This window comes from Agrilus planipennis, unplaced genomic scaffold (assembly GCF_000699045.2).
Source record: "Agrilus planipennis isolate EAB-ADULT unplaced genomic scaffold, Apla_2.0 scaffold46, whole genome shotgun sequence".
Classification (NCBI taxonomy): Eukaryota; Metazoa; Arthropoda; class Insecta; order Coleoptera; family Buprestidae; genus Agrilus; species Agrilus planipennis.
In genome coordinates this window covers 1,254,263-1,273,074 of record NW_020438933.1, presented here as the reverse complement: position 1 = coordinate 1,273,074, position 18,812 = coordinate 1,254,263, and the positions used below count along the sequence as shown (strand labels likewise).

The 18,812-nt window shown below is 33.8% G+C and overlaps 1 protein-coding gene across 4 annotated transcripts in view; it reads right to left on the bottom strand.

The window, feature by feature from the left end:
* The window catches only part of LOC108744752 (adenylate kinase isoenzyme 5), a 63,343-nt gene that overhangs the window by 29,659 nt on the left and 14,872 nt on the right, over nt 1–18,812 (bottom strand). For 3 of the 4 annotated variants that reach the window (XM_018480659.1, XM_018480662.1, XM_018480661.1), the window contains exons 2-3: nt 12,567–12,728; nt 8,440–8,550 (exon numbers count right to left, since the gene is read on the bottom strand). In XM_018480659.1, the coding sequence (XP_018336161.1) occupies nt 8,440–8,550; nt 12,567–12,728 (273 nt within the window). Of the gene's footprint in view, nt 1–8,439; nt 8,551–12,566; nt 12,729–14,260; nt 14,466–18,812 lie in introns of those variants that run through there. The other variant, XM_018480660.1, reaches the window with a different exon arrangement.

Below are 18,812 nucleotides of genomic sequence, written 5' to 3'. Positions count from 1 at the left end.
AAGTAGTTTGGTTTTTTGAGTGTTTAAAGGTTGTGCAAATCGTGCAACCTGATTATCAATTTTTGCCATTTTAATACCTGAACCAGTTTGGTTAAACTTGTGACTAATCGTAAGACTTTTATTAATAACTAACGGTAATATAACATTTCGTTTTTTTTCTTATGCCTTTTTCCCAAATTTTGTGTTATATTCTAATTTTTAGGTTTTTGTATGTACCTAACTGGGTTTTCTAATTTTTGTAGTTGTTTTGTATTTTGTTTTTGTTTAACCAACGAATAAGGTATTATTTTATGTTTTGACTTTCTTCCTCGCAGAGTTGAGATAAAGAATTGATATCCAGCCCTTTTCGGAAGCTATTTGATCACTTAACCTGTTCAGCCTGGTTCAGTTACCTCGAGTGGATTGTTGTCAAATATTTGATTTGGTTTTCTTGTTTTAAGTCAGTGGTCAAATCCCCTGTAGATGTGACTCTACGGGAAGTGCTTTGTTTTTTATTTTGGATTTTGAATTGTTTTGGGTTTGCTTCTTGTTAAAATTGTGTACTTGTTTTGTTAATATATTGTTCTTAACTTTTATATTTTGTAATTGTTTGCTTGGCAAAGTGGCACCCGAGTTAAAATTAAGGGAATTGTTTTCCCAGTTTGATTTTTGGTATTCAAAAATGTAAGAATAAGTATTATTCCACACACAGAGGAGCTTGTTCGTTGCAATGTAAATGCCTGTGCTTAGGACTACGTATACTATATACTTAAAACTAAAGAATGTAGAGAAGCCCTAATTTATTGAACAATTTGATAGCTTCTATATAATTAGGTATAATTCATAAAGCACTGCACATAAAACTTCGCTAACGTTTTAAAGTTAACGAACCAGAAAATCGGGATACTTATAAAAAAAAATAGTGATTTAGTCCGATATATGTAATTGATAAAAGTAATAAACAGTTATTTAGACGAAACAAAAAAATCCTGCAGCAACAATTCGATCATACTATTTATCTTCAAAAATATTGTTCTGAATGGAGCTAATCAGCAAAAAGCTGGATAGTATTTGCATGGTTAGGTAAATATAAAAAAAATACGTTTGAAAGCAAGTTTTTATAACTTTCGTTATAATAGGTGTCCTTATGTAAGGTAAGATAGCGTTTATAATCAATAATATTTAGAGCACATGTTCCTAATGGCCTTTGGAACAAAAAATGTTAAAACATTATTTTGAAAAAAAAAAAAAAGATATGAAGAAGTTACAATAGTTTTAACTCCGACTCTGGCAAACTGCAAAGCTGCAGGGTGTAGATTATATGAATACTATCGATTGTACCAAAATTCAGCGATACCTACCTATTGAAACAAAATGTGTGTACCTATTTACAAAATCAGTCATGATTTACTAAGGAATTTACATTGAAAATACTCAGTTATAAATTGTTGATGAAAGTGGATTATAAATTAATAATTTTATACATTTAAGTTATGTTAATCCTAGGAGGACAAATGCAACATGCACTTATGCCTCTGTAAGTTAGGTCGCACAACTAAGTGCAAATGTTACCACATATATCGTACATTTATTTCATTTCCTACAAATGCGGTAGAGTACCCACAGCAGTATTTAGTTATCAACCGCATTTTTGTAATAAACCGAGACGTCGTTGTCTTATGACCAAGATGATTTTATGATCAGACAATTTTTAAGGCATAATTTTAAAACAATATCGCTACTATTTCATCAAATNCTCTTTTCGTAGTATTAAACATCTAGTCATCATCGTGATAAGGTCGTCAGACCCAAGACTGGTTGGACACGCACCTCCACTTTTTCCTATCCTTAGCAAATTTTCGCATTTCCCTGAAACTAGAACATCCAACATCCTTAACTATTTGTGAACAGTAATCTGTGGCGGACAATTGTATATATTTTTTGTAGATATTTCTTAAGCATTCTTTTTCATTATTTTACTTCAAATTCATTTCATTTCAAATATTATTTCAATTCATTTCAATTTCTTATCTTGTACATACTTTGGTTTCCTTTCAATCTAAACTCTATTGTTCTCTCAATCACTTTTACCTGGAAATCCAACTTCAATCATACCTGCATGCATTCCCATAATAATATCTGGTCTACCCTTAAATGCTTTCTCTTGAATTCTATACTGCTTAATTCTAAATATTCCTATAACGTAGTGTCTTCACTCTCACTACCTTTCCTTCTAGAACATTCTATCAAATTTACTAACAACCCTGTCCTATAAATACTCTCAAAAATTAATATCCTGACGTCGAGAGCAGCGAGAAGTAGCAGACGTAACATCAACACAAGACACCAGAGCCGACAGCCTCTACTCAAAATCGAGTGATATACAAATAGCCTTTATTAAGGCTTAACCAGCCAACAATGAACAATTAACTACCTGCAGAGCACCGACACCGTGTACTACACCTTCGCCAATGAAGCAAGCCGACCAATAAAATATGTCATAAAGGGAATCCCTACAACACTCACCACCAACGATGGGAACAAAGGAATACACGACTGCACGGTACACCGAATGAAATCTCGCTCCAAGGCCATCCCTCTAGTACTGATCATCACCTACAAGAGAAGCGACGAAGAGACAATCAAGAGTATCACAATTTGCTGCGAACTACGAGTTAAAACCGAAAAGTACAGGAAACCTAGAGGACCAACTCAATGTCACCGATGTCAGCGCTTGGGACACACCCAACGCCACTGCAAAATGGCACCAAGATGCGTGAAGTGTGCAGAACTTCACAGAACAGAAGACTGCGTGAAACCAAAAGAGGAAAAGGCCGTATGCAGGAACTGCAAAAGGGATCATCCCGCCAGTTATCGTGGCTGCCCTGCTTTCACGAAGGGAAAAAAGCCAAACCCTCACCGACAACCGAAGAACGACAACGACCCACCGACAACCGAAACGCAGTTAGACAAGATCTGTCCTACGCCAGAGCCACTTTACGAAGACAACAAGACCCTATCGACAAAGAGACAACGACCACGAACATCCTTGGGAAAATCGACCTACAGAAAATTAAAACAGCAATAATAAGGCTAGCAAACCAACTAGAAAAGGCTAGTACACCAATGGACATTCTGCTTCAACACACACTCGCCCAACTCATCAAGTATTAAACAAAGGAACAAATAAACCATGCGGCTGAAGAGGGCCTAGCGGCCCTAGAACGGCCTGAGGGGGAGAGGTTTTAGTCGGTAGGCGTCCTCCGGGATGAATCCGACACTACCCGGTCGCGCGGGCGGCCGGGTGTCTTTTGAAGATTTCCTCTCCTCCACGAAAATAAAAAAAAAAAAAATAAAATATCCTGACACAGTCTCCCGTCTACTTCTACTACCGTTCGTAAGTGCCTCTTATCTGTTTCATTTTTAATGTTGTTGTCTTTGTTATTGTTATTGTTGTATTATCTTTTTCTTTTTGTCACTTTATTCTCGTTTGTATGTTTCACTCCTTGTGTCTTTTTGTTACTTGTGTTTTCGTTTGTTATTGTTATAAATTGTTATTTTTTATTGTTAGTATTTTCTTGGTATTTAATTAATGTCCACCAGAAGACACTAAAGTGGTGACCCCGACGTGATGCATATTTTCGTGTGAAAAAGTGCGTTCAAGCTGAAACAAAAACAATCGCTCAGATAAAACTTTTTTGTTTGTTATTTTGTGTGACAATGGCTAATCCAACCGCGGCCAAAGCTCGCATGTTAAGTGCACTAGAAGCGATGCTTGGCCAAAAGAACAGTAGATTAACTTGTGTTTTCGTTTGTTATTGTTATAAATTGTTATTTGTTATTGTTGGTGTTTTCTTGGTTTCTTATTTAATATCCACCAGAAGACACTAAAAAAGTATCTTAATTTTAATTTATACAATTAGTTTGGAAGACGCTTCGAAGCTTGCCCTTTAGCGAATTCGAATTTCAAACAATTTTTGGAATATATATGTGTACGTGTGCGTGTTCACCAATGTTTTGCAATAGCAGGATAGAGCTTTTGGCGAACCACCCATAAAAAAACAGATAAAGCATATTGGAAGTATCTTAGTGTTGTTTTGGAAATCTCTCCGATAGCCACTCGTGAATGGATCAGACGAGTTTGAAAACAAATTTAAAAGTACTTCATGGCTATTTGGAACAGAAAGAAAGACAAACGTTTTTTAAAAATCGTTGCGTAATGAGCTTATTTTTAGGGAAACTAAGTACTTCGTGTTCGTGGTTAGATTATCTAAAGCTCCAACAGGAACAGAACATTGTTTTTTCTGTAATTCTAGTTTATTTAGTAACTTTTCAGAGATGAAATTAGCTGTTGAGCAAATACTAAGTAAAAGATATGCTGTTAATAACTCGTATTCGCTAGTAAACACACGTACTACCACTGTCGTTATCAGTTAACTTATAACGTTCTTAAAGATAAAGAGGTTTGTTCCAATTTTGTCGTCGCTCTGTAACCATGCTGTTCAGACGTGTGTATGTTTTCTTAACAGCACGACAACCAATCGAAAAGCCGTGAGAGCGCGCGCGTGAAGTCGATACAGGCGTAGTCAACGCGGCAAAATATTCAACGCTAACGAGGCCCCGCAAACCCCGAGTCAATCGAAACATGGGTGGATCACAGTGGGTAATAATAAAGATTAAAAAGTAAAAAAACGAATTTTTCACATACCAAAGAAAGCAAGAAAAACCTTTTAAGGTTGTGCTTAGAAACATGCATCACTCTGTTGATGTGGATGCTCTTAAAAAAGAAATCGAAAGCTTCGGTCACCATGTGCTGAGGATTTTAAATATTAAACGGTGCAAAGACTCCAGCTCAACACCTCTATTTTATATAGACTTGGTTGTAAATGAGAACGACAAAGACATATTTAAACTTAATAGACTAATGCACTGTGTTGTTAGCTTTCAATCCCCGTATAAAAAGAGAGACATTCCTCAATGTTAGAGGTGTCAAGAGTTCAAACACATGCAGAAGTATTGTTTCAAAGTGCCAGTATGTGTAAAATGTGTGAAATATTACGACACGAAAGAGTGCCCTTTCGAGTGAAAAATAAAAGAAGTGGTCTGTGCAAATTGCGGTGATAATCACCCCGCGAGTTATAAAAGCTGTCCTGCGCGCAAGAAACTTCAACAAAAAATGTTCCCGTCGTTGAGACCAAAATTACGAACGAATCAACAGCAGCAGCATCAACAACACATACATTACTCCAGGTTTCACTTACTCTTAAGTCATCGGCTCCAAAGGTGAGACAGACGGCAACGTAAGCATACAGTCAATTCAAAACAAAACAGAGAGCACAAGTATTGCCCGTCGTATAGATAAACTCTCAAATAATGACTCGTAAAGATTCGTTTATAAACCTAATAACTACGTTATTGGACAACAACGCTAACAAAAATCAAAATGCCGCTTAAAATAGCAGCGTGGAATTCAAACGTTTTGCACAAAGATTTCATGAATTGAAAGCTTTTTTGACGGAACAAGATATAGAGTTAATGCTTATTTCTGAAACTCATTTCACTAGTAAAAATTTTTAAAAAATACAAAATTACAAGGTTTATTTTACTAATTTAACTGGAAATAAAACACACGGTGGCACGGTAATAATAATGAAAACAACAATTCAGCACCACGAAATGGATAACTTTCGAGAAAAATATCTTCAGGCGACCAGCATAGTAATCGAGGACCAGCAAGGACCGCTGGCAGTTGCTTCGATATAGGCCCCCCCAAATACAACATCAGTCAAGAAATGTTTACTGAATTTTTTAAAACATTAGGCAACAGATTCATTGCCGTAGGTGACTATAATGCTAAACACCCATGGTAAGGGTCTGGGCTAAATACACCAAATCCAAAAGGGCACAATCTTTATGCTACGATAATGAAAGAAAATTTTTCGGTAATATCTACTCGGGAACCCACTTACTGGCCTACAAATAGAAACAAGATACCCGACTTGATAGATTTTGTAGTCATCGGAGGTATCAATAATAATTATTTCAAAACAGTCATGCTTTGACCTTTCGTCCGACCATTCACCTATAATTCTAAACGTATTTAAGCACTTTTATAATGTTCAGACTTCCAATCCAATCATTAATAAAAATGCCGATTGGAATGTATTTAAACAGGAAATAGACAACACGACGATATTATTTGACCTCTGTACATTATTCTATTTTTATATCTATTTGTAATATTAAATTTGCTTATTGTCCTACAAGGACAGATTGTAAGTAAATTGGAGTTAAAAAATTTGTCAATTTTGATTTTGGCTGTTCATATTCTCGTATAGTCGATCTCAAATTACACAATTGTCGAACTTACACGTACGTTTGCTGTGCATTCGGAGGTAATTAATGCATAGTATGGCCTCTTTAACGATCTTAATTCTTTTGACCACTGCCATGCCACGAAATTTATTGAATTTATATAGCAAATACTGTCCTTCCTGGCACGCGGGACAATTTTTACCTGTACAGATAGCTTGCCTATTGTCTTTGAGGTTATAAGAGTTCTTAGTGGTCTGGTTGGGTTTTTATGGGTTTTTGCCAACCCTTGCAGCGAATATTGGACCACATGTAGATATTTCCCACGCTGTACAGAAGCGAACTATAATTTTCATAGTAGTACATTTTCTTCTTCTGTTAAACACTTATATGCGATATTTTAGTTTCATCAGATGCTCCAGTACGAATATGCAAGACATTCTTAAACAAAATTTATTAGCATTGTTGTATTCAATAAATAAGTGCCAATTGCACATCGTTTTGCGTATTCCAACCGGAGCATTTTAACTCAGTGTAATTATAATTCATGCAGGCTCTCCTCCCTCTCTGCTCGCCAATAAATCCTTTCTTATGTCAGATAAACAATAAAGTTACTTTCGAAGGTTCAGGTGTCTTTATTCTGCGAAAGAACACACGGAGGGGAAAAAGTAGAGATTGTAGTTGTACCGAGTTAATTAATTTATTTCTTAGTTTTATCCTTGTTATTAAAATAGCACATATATTTATTTGTACATAAATCACTTCGAAGGAGCCGGAAGGTGGAGCAGCTTCCTCCGTTTCCGCAAACGCATGGCGGTTTTATAAAGAAACGCGTTCATTTTGCTTACTTACTATACTACTTACCGCAAGGAAGAGATTCCTCCCTCTTTTCAGTTGTGTTTCTATGTAAATTAATAAACTGTATCGCGATTTTGTTCTTTTGTTACACAACTTTATAAAAATGAGCTGTTAGACCTTCAGCTGTTTCCTTATGTTATATGGGTAAATTAAAAAGTAAATTTAAATGATGGGAGACTAGCATCCTCTCATCCGCATACGCATTCTCGAGCAAATTCCAAGCGCGTTCGCAGTTTTGACCGTTTATTGCTAAAACCTTAATTTTGTTAGCGGTTTTGTCAATTACAGCGGATTTTAAATATTGCAACTTTTCAATGCTACTCAAATCGGTACGATTGTGGTTCTAAAGGAATCTTTAAGTAACATGTAAGGAGTGAAGCTTGCGGTAACTTCACCTTATACGTGACAACTAATTCCGTCGGCGTTATCCCTACAGTTGTACTGTCTTTAATGATGTTAATCGCGTCTTCGATGTATAGATTAATAAGTAGTTTTAACAGTGTGCATCCCTGTTTAACTCCCTTCCTAATATTTAATTCTTTACGTTGCAGCCCCATCTCTATAACTGCCTGTTGCTTTTTATACAAACTAAGTATCACTCTTCTATCTTTGTAACTCATCCTTACATTTTTAAGTATATTTAACATCTTGTCTCATTTAGCATTGTCAAAAGCTTTTTCTAAATCTACAAATCCATGTACTTGTATAACTTTTAAACCGTAAGTACGAAACAGACTAGGGTCACATTGATCAGTTTGTATGGAGCTTCCTACTTATTATATGAAGTAAACTTTTTGTGATCAATCACACCCCGCATGTAGTATGGGATTTTTCACAATATTGTTCCTGACGCTAAGATCTATTAAAACAACTTAACTACAAAAATATTTTTTTTTATACTGAAGAGCTAAATCTACAATACTTAAACTAATCGTGCTTTTGAAAAAGGAAAGTAAGACAGCATGTGTAGTTTAGATCGAAGTTTAAAGACTGGATTAATATTTGAAAAATTAAGTGAAATATGCATTTAATTTAGGACTAATTGCAGGCGAATAAAAGTTTTTTTAGACTAAATTCTAGAGTTTTGCTTAAGAAACAATAAGACCACATTATTCAAAAAACTGCTGATGAATTAAAAGCATAATAAATTAATATAAAATTGTGTATTCTAGAAAGTAAATTTAAAGTATATTAATGGAACAAAAGAATAGTAGAAATTATTTCATTCTGTTTTATGTAAATCTATACACACTTTAATGAGTATGTGTTTGAAGCAATAACTGTACTCACCATTACCAATCGTATACTGCTGTAGAAGATCAGTCATATTAATGTGTACGATTCTATGTTCATCTTGTGCCAAATTATCGCAATGTGTTACCTTTCCCGATCCTGGACCTCCTTGAATGAAAAGTCAAAAATTACAAAAATACAAGCATAATAATACTAAAGTATATTAAATGATACTAACAGCGGGTAGTTCACAATAAGGTGCGAACATGTTATTTAAATAAAGTGCTAATAAACATTTAGTAAGTTACATAAAGTAATGTATATATATAGGCGTCTGCAAAACATAAAATTTAAAAACAATTAGCTTATCATTCATGCCTCTGCAATACCAGTACAATATCAAAATAAGTACTCACTTAATTTAATTTCAAGGTAAAAAGCTATTGTACGCTAAGTCGTTTTGTAATTAATAGAAAGAATTATATTTTATTATGCTATGGCAAATGTTTAATTAATTTTTATTGTCATGACATAATACTTAATTCGTTAAATAGAGTTTATGTCAGTACACAATAATAATTCACCTCGTAAAATATATATAGATTGTATATTATAAATAAAATCTATTAAAATATTGCCATAACATAATCTTAATGCAATCCAAATAATTCATTACATTGTTACAATTCAGATCCACCCAAAACGGTGCACTGTAAAAAATTCGCCCGCGGTCTATTTTGGATCCAGGGCGTTGGTTTGGAGTTGGCATTTACTTAGTTATATATTCGTTTTGTTCTGTACTTAAAGACATTTTCTAGTTTAAGGTTTTGTTTATTATCTTATTATCGTGTAGCTACATTTAAGCTTAAATTTAAGAATAGGCTATTAAGGTTCTAAATATTCCGACACTACCCAGTTGTACGGACGGCTGGGTGTCTTTTGAAGATTTCCCGAAAACGAAAACATAAAAAAAAGAATGTTCTTGGAACGGCTCATCTTGGAAAAATTTAAAGGCAACAACCTCTACCCTGACGTGCGTAGGTACCCAAGTAATATAAAGTTAAAGTAAGGGACCTAGGGCGTCACCCGAAGGTTACCTGCTTTTATACATTACATTTTTCAAGCATTTTAATCATTTTTAACAATTTTTATATATTCATAACAATATTACATATGTACTAATTTACGTAACATCAGTTACCCTGTAAATAGTGTCCATATTGTACAGTGTAAATAAACTCATAAAAAACACCTGTGCAGTTATTTCCGAACGAGAAATCACAATGCGATTATTTTTATAATAATCGGGAATATCTCGCAGCATCATTATATTCATCCAACATTTTATGGTCCTTCGAGCCGAATGGTTTTTGTGTGTTTATACATCAAATTGTTCATTATTCACGAGCCATCAACAACCAGCAATACCAGCTTGTACCCGTTACATATCCAATATTCAAAAATATCATTATTTGGAATCATCTCTTTAACTGAGCGCTTCGCATGTTATTATTACTTTAGGTGCTTCTAATGATAGTTATAACGCTGCTTGGGATTTATTAAGAGATAGACATGAAAATAAACGACTGATTGCGTTTTCTCACATAACCGCTTTATTTGACGTACCATTACTTAAACCGTCCGCAATTTGTCTTCAACAATTAATTGTTCAAGTAACGTTTTATTTAAAAGCGCTTAACGTCTTTAAAACAGAGACTGGACATTGGGTTTTTTTGGTAATTCATTTAATTACTAGTAAATTCGATTTTAAAACCCGAAAGGAATAGGGATTAAGGGCCACCAAGGAGCTTGCTACATTAAAAGATATAATTGACTTTATAAATCAAAGATGTCAAGTCATGTCCTCTTTGGAAAGGAATAAGCACTCCACTCTAACTAACATCACTATTCAAGCAACAAATTAATAGGCCTCGTGATAATGTTCACAAACATAACACATTCGCACATACAGTCTCAGTAAAACCTGTATGTTACATTTACAAACAAGCTCATTACATTTTTCAGTGTTCTCAATTCGTCAATAGTTCCGTTTGGGATCGTTTTAAAATTACTAAAAAATACCATTTAGCAGGTATTGCAAGCAATTGTATAAAATGTAATAAAAGGCATAATATGCTGTTGCATGTTGATCTAGTAAATCTGTCAAATAATAAGACGGAGGTAATTAATTCAAACGAAGCAAATACTTCTTATCAAAACAAGCGTAGCAATCCAACCGTTTTAAATTTAACATATCATCAAACCACCAGAACGACAGTTTTACTTTCCACTTAGGGCTTATTCCTGTAGAATATTATTAGATGTAGAATCACAAGCCAATTTCATAACAGAAACATTATGCAACAAACTTAGGTTAACAACTAAAAATTTATCTGTTCCTACAACCGGTATAAGCCAATCAAAATTACATGCTAATAAAATTGTAAACTTTAAATTAAAATCGCATTATAAATCATTCACATCTTTCGTATCATGTTTAGTTTTGCCTAAAATCACCCACAATCTTCCTCAATATTCAGTTGATCTTAAGCGTATAACAGTTCCATTATATATTACTTTAGCAGACCCACAATTTAATGTTTCACAACCTATAGATATGTTAATTGGCACAGAACTGTTCTGGGAAATTTTATGTGTAGAACAAGTTAAAATACCAGATAACTCATATCTTCAAAAAACGCAGTTAGGTTGGGTATTAGGAGGAACTTACAGCACAAACCTACCTAAAGGGTCAATTCATTATAATACAGCTTTAACCAACGACTTGCAATTTAATTTAAAGAAATTCTGGGAGGTTGAAGAAATATCAGTTCCTAATAACCGTACCTTAGAAGAGAACAAAAGTGAAAATCTTTTCTTAAATTTTAGTTTTAAAGAGATTTTACTCGTTAGAAAATAAGATAATTAAGAACAGCAGTTTAAAAAATCAATATTCCGAATTTATGAATGATTACTTAAATTTAGATCATAAGGAATTGGTTCCCAAAAACATCGACAGTATAAATCTAAAGACGTATTTAATCTTCCAAGCCATGTTTTTTAATCACCAAACAGAGTTGTCCTCGACGGTTCGGTCAAAACAACTACGAACATTAGCTTAAACAAAAAGCTTGTAGTAGGACCTTCTCTTTTCTTTTTCGACATTATTCTTAGATTCCGTACATATACGCATTTGCAGCTGACATTAGTAAAATGAATCGGCAAATCTACGTACACCATGATAATAGGGATTTTAAAAGAATTTTTTGGCGTAACGATGAAAATAATAAAATTCAAGCAATTAGACTTACAACAGTTACATAGTCAAATGTTTGCAAAAAGTAGCAACTGACAATTAAAAACAATTTCCTAGCGCAACCAAGATAATTTTGATTTAATGATTGCTTAACTGGTACTAACACGCTAGAACAAGCAAAGGAATTACAACAGGACTTATAGACAGTCTTACATAGCGCCGGTTTCCATATATTAAAATGGGCTTCAAACATACCCGATTTACTTCCTACGAATTTGAATCATTCCGTTATTATCAATATGAATAATTACGGGGAGACTATAACTCCAGGTCTTTTATGAAACACGAACACCGATAGTTTCAAATTTACGTTTAACAAAGGTTCTACAAAAGGGTCAGTAAACGTAGCATTTTCTCAATTATTGCTAAAATATTCGATCCGTTAGGTCTTATAGCACGCGTTATTATTCGAGCAAAAGTCCTTATTCAACAATTGTGACGTTTGAAATTAACTTTAGACGAATTAATACCTATAAAATATTTTACTCAATTGAATAATTTGTTATCCGATCAATTAATGATCTGTTCATTCCGCGCAATATTTCGAATCTAAACAATATTGCATCGTTTGAACTTCACGGATTTTGTAATGACAGATCAAAGTATCAGATTTATTGGTAGCATTAAGCAGATCTCTTTTAAATATTTATTTACAATTGTGATTGATCCGACATGGGATGAAACGTTTGTCAATGCAATAGTATTTGTTAGAATTTATTATCATTAGCGTCTTTTTTAGGCTTACTTATGACAGACAGTTAAATTTCGCGACTCAGTATTAAATTTTACTAAACCTTAAATTTAAGGTACTTATTGTTTGCTCTAATTGGATTTTTATGAATGTGCTTTAAATGAGATAGTAACTTACCCAACACAAAGACAACTGGCACTTTAGGTGTTTCAAAATGCACATTTGTTCCATTAAGCATAGGAAATTGGCCGTATGAAGAAGTATGCCCTCTGTTAGAATTAGATGGGGAATTTTGAAACCAACTCTGATCGTCATCTTCCAATGATTCGGTGTGCCGATCTGAAAGTTGAAAGACTAAGTTGCACATTAAATTTGTTGCAACACACAACCTATGGCTATTTATAAGAAGTATTATTGTTTCATTTAGGAACTTATTTTCAGAATATTGTCCATATGTTCTTCGGAATTGAAGACTGCTTTGTTAATTTCTAGATATTTAAAATAATGCATTCTTGCCTTTTCTAATAGCTACTACTATGCAAATTTGGATATTATTTCGATCTTTCTTTTTGTTTAAGATCAATATGATACTTGATGTAACTGGTTTTACCTTATAAGTTAATACCATTAACGCGTTCAGTTGATCTAATTTGTACAACTCTACTCTTACAAATTATATGTAAAACCCATTAAAACACTCAACTTTAGTTACGTAACGATCAAAAATCACAGTATAACGAAACACCTTCTTATGGTATTAAATACTGTGTATAGGCCTAAGATAAAATAATAAATAAAGTTAATAGGTCTATTGATTTTTTAAACTCATTAGTAATGGTATATAAGTTTCATAAAACTTTAAAGATCTGCTTGCATTCACGCTATCTAAACTCTTGCATAAAAAGAGAGCATTTACACCTTCCGACTCTTGAAGAAATAGCAATAAGAATGAAAACGTGAAGTGCTTTACAATATTAGGTGCCAACAAAGCACTATGGCAAGTGGAATTAACAAACAATAGTCGAGAGTTTACGTCACTTAATATCTCTATGGGTAGATATTACTGATGCGTGAAATTAACAGAATACGAATATTCAGTTCAAAATGTACCAAACCGAACATTCGCCCGAATTATTCGGTTCATTTTTGTGCAGTAAAAAGGTTTATACAGGTCGGTGAAGCACTGGGCGACTGTCGGCTGACAGAACTCATTATACCCAGTCTTTATGACAAAGTTAAAGCGGATGTCAAAGATAAACTTAAAGGCCAAATCAATTTAAATCATTGCGGACGTGTGAACTTGTATGAGCATGTATGAACAACATGACAAGCTACATTGCTCACTGCCTAGATGAAAACATAGCTATTCAGCACGCAGTGATGCAGATGCCTCATTTCAGCATTCAGTCTTACCTGGAAGGAATGACAAATAAGTGGCAAATTGAGTAACTTACTCATGTGATAGAGACAATGAATCTAACATAGAGAAAGTAATCAACAGTCCATACGTTGGAAATGCATGTATATACCCACATTGCAACTGACTGTAAATAACTCTTTACAAGTCTAGGAAGATGTAAGGAAAGCTCCAACCGCATCTATAAGAATTGTGACCCAATTCAGTCAATCTACACAAGCAATAAAAATTGGTTCAGATTCAAGAAGAGCTCAATTTACCTAAACATAAGACATAAGTGCAAGACGTTATCACTATACAGAACAGTAAATTTTATATGTGTCAACCACTTCTGAAACAAAAACGAGATGTGTCATACATTTCTGACAACAGCGATTAAGTAAATTTTCAAAATTTAACAGAGCGTCAGTGGCAAGTTCTAAATGAGAAATTTTGAAGAAATTACGAAACTCACTAGTTTCACTTTTTCATCAATATCTGAAGTAATACCACACGTTACAACACTTCTAAAGTATTTACACATGCCGGACATTAAACAAGCATTCCTAACGTTAATAAAATGCGAGAGACGTTAGAAACAGAACTAAAGCACAGATTTGTCAACATTCAAGAAGATAAATACTCTGGCCATATTGTTAGATCCCAGATTCCAGTTGAAATTCTTCTCTAGAGAAAAAATTCATAGCATATCAGAAATGAGTGATGCTTTTGAGAGCTTCAGCAGTGGAAATAAGAAGAAAGGCTATCATTACGAATTTCGGCAAGTGTGGAAATCAATGATCCTCATTCAGCTTTTTGAATTTCTTATGAAGAGCTAATTTTCGCCAAACAGCCAGCAATCTTTGAAGAAAATATGACTATTAAAAGGCAAACAGCTTTAGAATCACAAAAAAAGAGAATTTATTATATCGTCATTTGAACCCTTTCACACGATGGGCAAAAAATCAAGGTAAATATGAACGTATGCCTATTTTAGCCACAATCTTCTTATCCTCTCCGGCTAGCTCTGTGTACAGCGAACGATTATTTTCGGAAGCAAGAAATATTTACAACGAAGAAATAAATAGAGTGCTACCTCACAAAGTACAGAGTCTGGCCTTTTTAAATTGTAATTTACCACTTATAAATTTCAAATATTAATTAACTTGACAAAACATTAGGTATATTGTCTTTCCTAAATAAATTGTGGTTACAAAAGGTACTCTTTGTTTCATTTACAAGTATGGGTAAAAGGTACCTACTATGATATAATGGTTCTCAGAATAAAATCCTACTAATTTTAAATTAAATAGCCGTAGTCTACNTCAACAGTAAAACCACAGCCGTCTCTACTTACAAGCCATGCTGAAGGTTTACTTGGCAACACTGTGGGAGTCCCAGGATTTCCCAGTTAATGAGAGTTTTGTGAATGTTGTATGTTACCACGTCTAAATTTAAAATTTTTTAAAAACCTACTTACGTACTCTGCTACTAGATCAATTAGCAACCGTTTAATTAGAGAAATCAATAGTTATAATCATTATATCTTCATTCTACTATAGTTATAATCATGCCGAGTCAAGTGAAGAAGTCGAAAGTCGATAGTCGAATTCAACATCACGAAGATGCAGGGTGGTGAAAAGACTTCACTCACCCTGTGATAGTTCCCTGTCATTTCTACGTTCCTTAATTATCTAATAAGGCTAAGATTATGATTATATTGTTAAATTATTAATGTAACTATAGTTAAAATGTTGACAAATTCAAAATTGTATAATTCACTTTCAATATTACAATAAAGTAGTCATATTCCATTTATAAACATATAGTTTTCGTTATGTCGTTGACCGATATAGACGCAGGAAATATTCCACCTGATTATAATAAACAAATTTGTCATCCTAATAGAGGTGTGAAAGTTGTAATTTGGAGTTTGTGCGTAGAGTGAAAGATGGAAATTGAAATTTTGTTTCAAGACACATAAAAGTTTGTCCTGTACATTTAAATGTAACGTATAATCATCTGGTAACATGCTATGAAAACAATGAATAAAAAACTGCTAATCTTACAACAACGTTGAAAATATTAAAAAATGGTTTAAATGCTACACAGTATATTGAAACTGAACTAGTGTAAGGTGGTAATATAAAAGATGATAATGTTACTTCAAATTACATTGAAAAAGGTAAAAAATACAAATCTCAACAAAATTTTGAATGTGAAGTGTCCAGATTATATATACTAAAGAATTAAATTAGGAAAAAAAAAATTACAGGGAACTAATCAAACAAAATGATAAACTGAGAGAACATAATAATCTCTTCAGCTGAAACAAATAATAAAACTATTACAGAGGCTAACGAATGTAGTAATAAATGCGCCCAAAAAAGAAGAATATGCCAGTTTAATAAAATTAAACCAAAGGATAATCTTAAAGAGGTTCTAGATCATCATCATCATACTAGTGGTATTTTTTTATTAATAACAATAAATAATACAACGATAAACCTCTAAACACACTAATCATCGTTCCTGTTACGAAACAAGTAGTAATTGTATGTTAATGTATCATCATCATCATCATAAAGTCGTCAGTCCTAAGACTCGTTGGACACGTACCTCCACTCTTTCCTATCCTCAGCTAATCTACGCATTTCCCTAAAACTAGAACAACCCACATCCTTAACAATTTGCAAACAGTAATCTAACCTAGGTCTACCTCTACCCCTCCTAACTCCTGTTTCTGCCTCTAATATGTCTCTGACTAGACCTTCATGTCTGAGAAAGTGTCCTACCAACCTATCTCGCCTATTTTTTATTGACTTCCATAGACTCCTCTGTTCTCCTATTCTTTCTAATACCTATTAATTTCTAACCTTTTGTACCCACGTTATCCTCATCATTCGCCTATAACACAACATTTTGAAAGCTTCTAACCTTTTCTTTTCTGCCGCGTCCACTGTCCATGTTTCACACCCGTACGGCGCAGTGCTCCAAACATACACCTTTAACAACTTTTTTCGAATTTCTAAATTAACCATTCGTGAGCATAGAAGTGACTGCTTTTTATTAAAGGCGACACGATTCTGCGATGTCCTAGAAATCTAAAACCAGCCACTTCTTCTAATTTCTCGTCTTCTATCTTTATATTCGCTCTTTCCCTACTTTTTCTTCCCTTGCATACCAGTATTTTAGTTTTACTTTTATTTATTTTCATACAGTACTGTTTTGTCAGTACCGCTTCCATTTTATTTAAAGCTATCTCTAAGTCCTCCTTGCTAGATGCTAATACTGCTATATCATCTGCAAATCTAAGGCCCTGTATATATACTCCTACAGTTGTACTGTCTTTAATGATGTTGATCGCGTCTTCGATGTATAGATTAAAAAGTAGCGGTGACAATGTACAAACTATTGACCGATCTCTCTTATATCAAACATAGCTAAGTTACTTAAAAGAATAATTTACAAGAGGTATATTAAAATTCTAACAAAACACAGGATAATCTCAGAAACTCAGTTTGGATTTAGGAAAGGTATTGGTACCACTGATGCGCTTAAATTCATTACAGAGAAAATATACTCAAACTTTAACAATGACAAGATTTTTATCGTTTCAGGGATTGTTTACTGACGAAGTATAGACAGGATTGTTGAACAAGGTTAGACAATCCACCAAGAGGAAGATTGAAACCAGTTCGGAATTTTCCCCATTACGGGTTACAGGTTCAGAATATATTCAAAAAACATGCTATGAAGGAAAATTAGTGATACAATCTTACTCTATGAAAATTACTATAAATACTCTACCATTTGTAACTTATTATGGGATTTCGGTTACTAGTTTAAAAATAGGCCAGTTCAACTTTTCCACAACAAGGGCCAGTTCAACATCCAGGGGTTTAGGTTAAACACTGCAGAATTCATAACGGTATATTTCAACCTTAATAAGGAGAAAGAAAGAGGTATATATTTAGCATAAAAAACGATATAGAAGCCACGGTGTACAATATACTACAACTTGATATGCAGAATCTTCAACAGGCTGATCCGTATATCCGTATACTACGAGAAGTATATGAAAATTTAGAGCAGGCAACATCGACATTGTGTAAAAAGATAAAAAATTATGTAATTGATGGGTTATTAAGGAAACACTTATTAATAATTAGTGGTTACTTTTATTAGATTGAAAAATACACAGGGCTAAACGTGTTCGTTCGATGACAGAGTAGAATGGGTGTGAGCAAAAACCATAGACTAAACTATTAAGAGGCGCGAAATTTAAAACAAGATATAATATTAACATTAAATTTGTGACACATAGCACAGCCGTCTCTACTTACAAGCCATGCTGAAGGTTTACTTGGCAACACTGTGGGAGTCCCAGGATTTCCCAGTTAATGAGAGTTACAACTAATACACTGGTTGTTGTATTGTAACATTAACGTTTGTAAAGTTAGCATTGTAAGGTGAGTGGACAGTCTAAAGGTATTAGTTATCTGTGTACTGTTACAAATAAGGAAAGGTACAATAATAAAGAACATTGGGTTCATTCACTGTGGAGTGATTAGTAAATGGAAAGTTTTACACAATTTTTGCAAAAGTGCGATGATCAATAATCGCACTTTTTAGGGAACATTTACGTATTAAAAATTAGCGGGGTCCTTGCTTTGCATATTTTTAATGACATGGAAATCGAGTGACGGACGAGATGGCAATCTTTATCATTGAATTGCATTATACATATCCTCTATTCTTATATAAGAATATCATACCATATAAATTTTTATTTTTGTGCCGAATTGACGCGTATTGTCTAAAAATGTCTGAGATATAGCCTTTCCTTTTAGACCCCACCGCCGTTTGCATTATCACTTCCCAGTGAAGGCGCCTTGAGAATATGCTTGTGGAGCTGACGCTCAAAAAAAAAACATGTCGTCCCAACCTTCTGCCGGCTCGAACATTACCTTTTTTGTAATATAAAGTATATTTACTTATATAATATATAGGCGGAATCTGTGTGT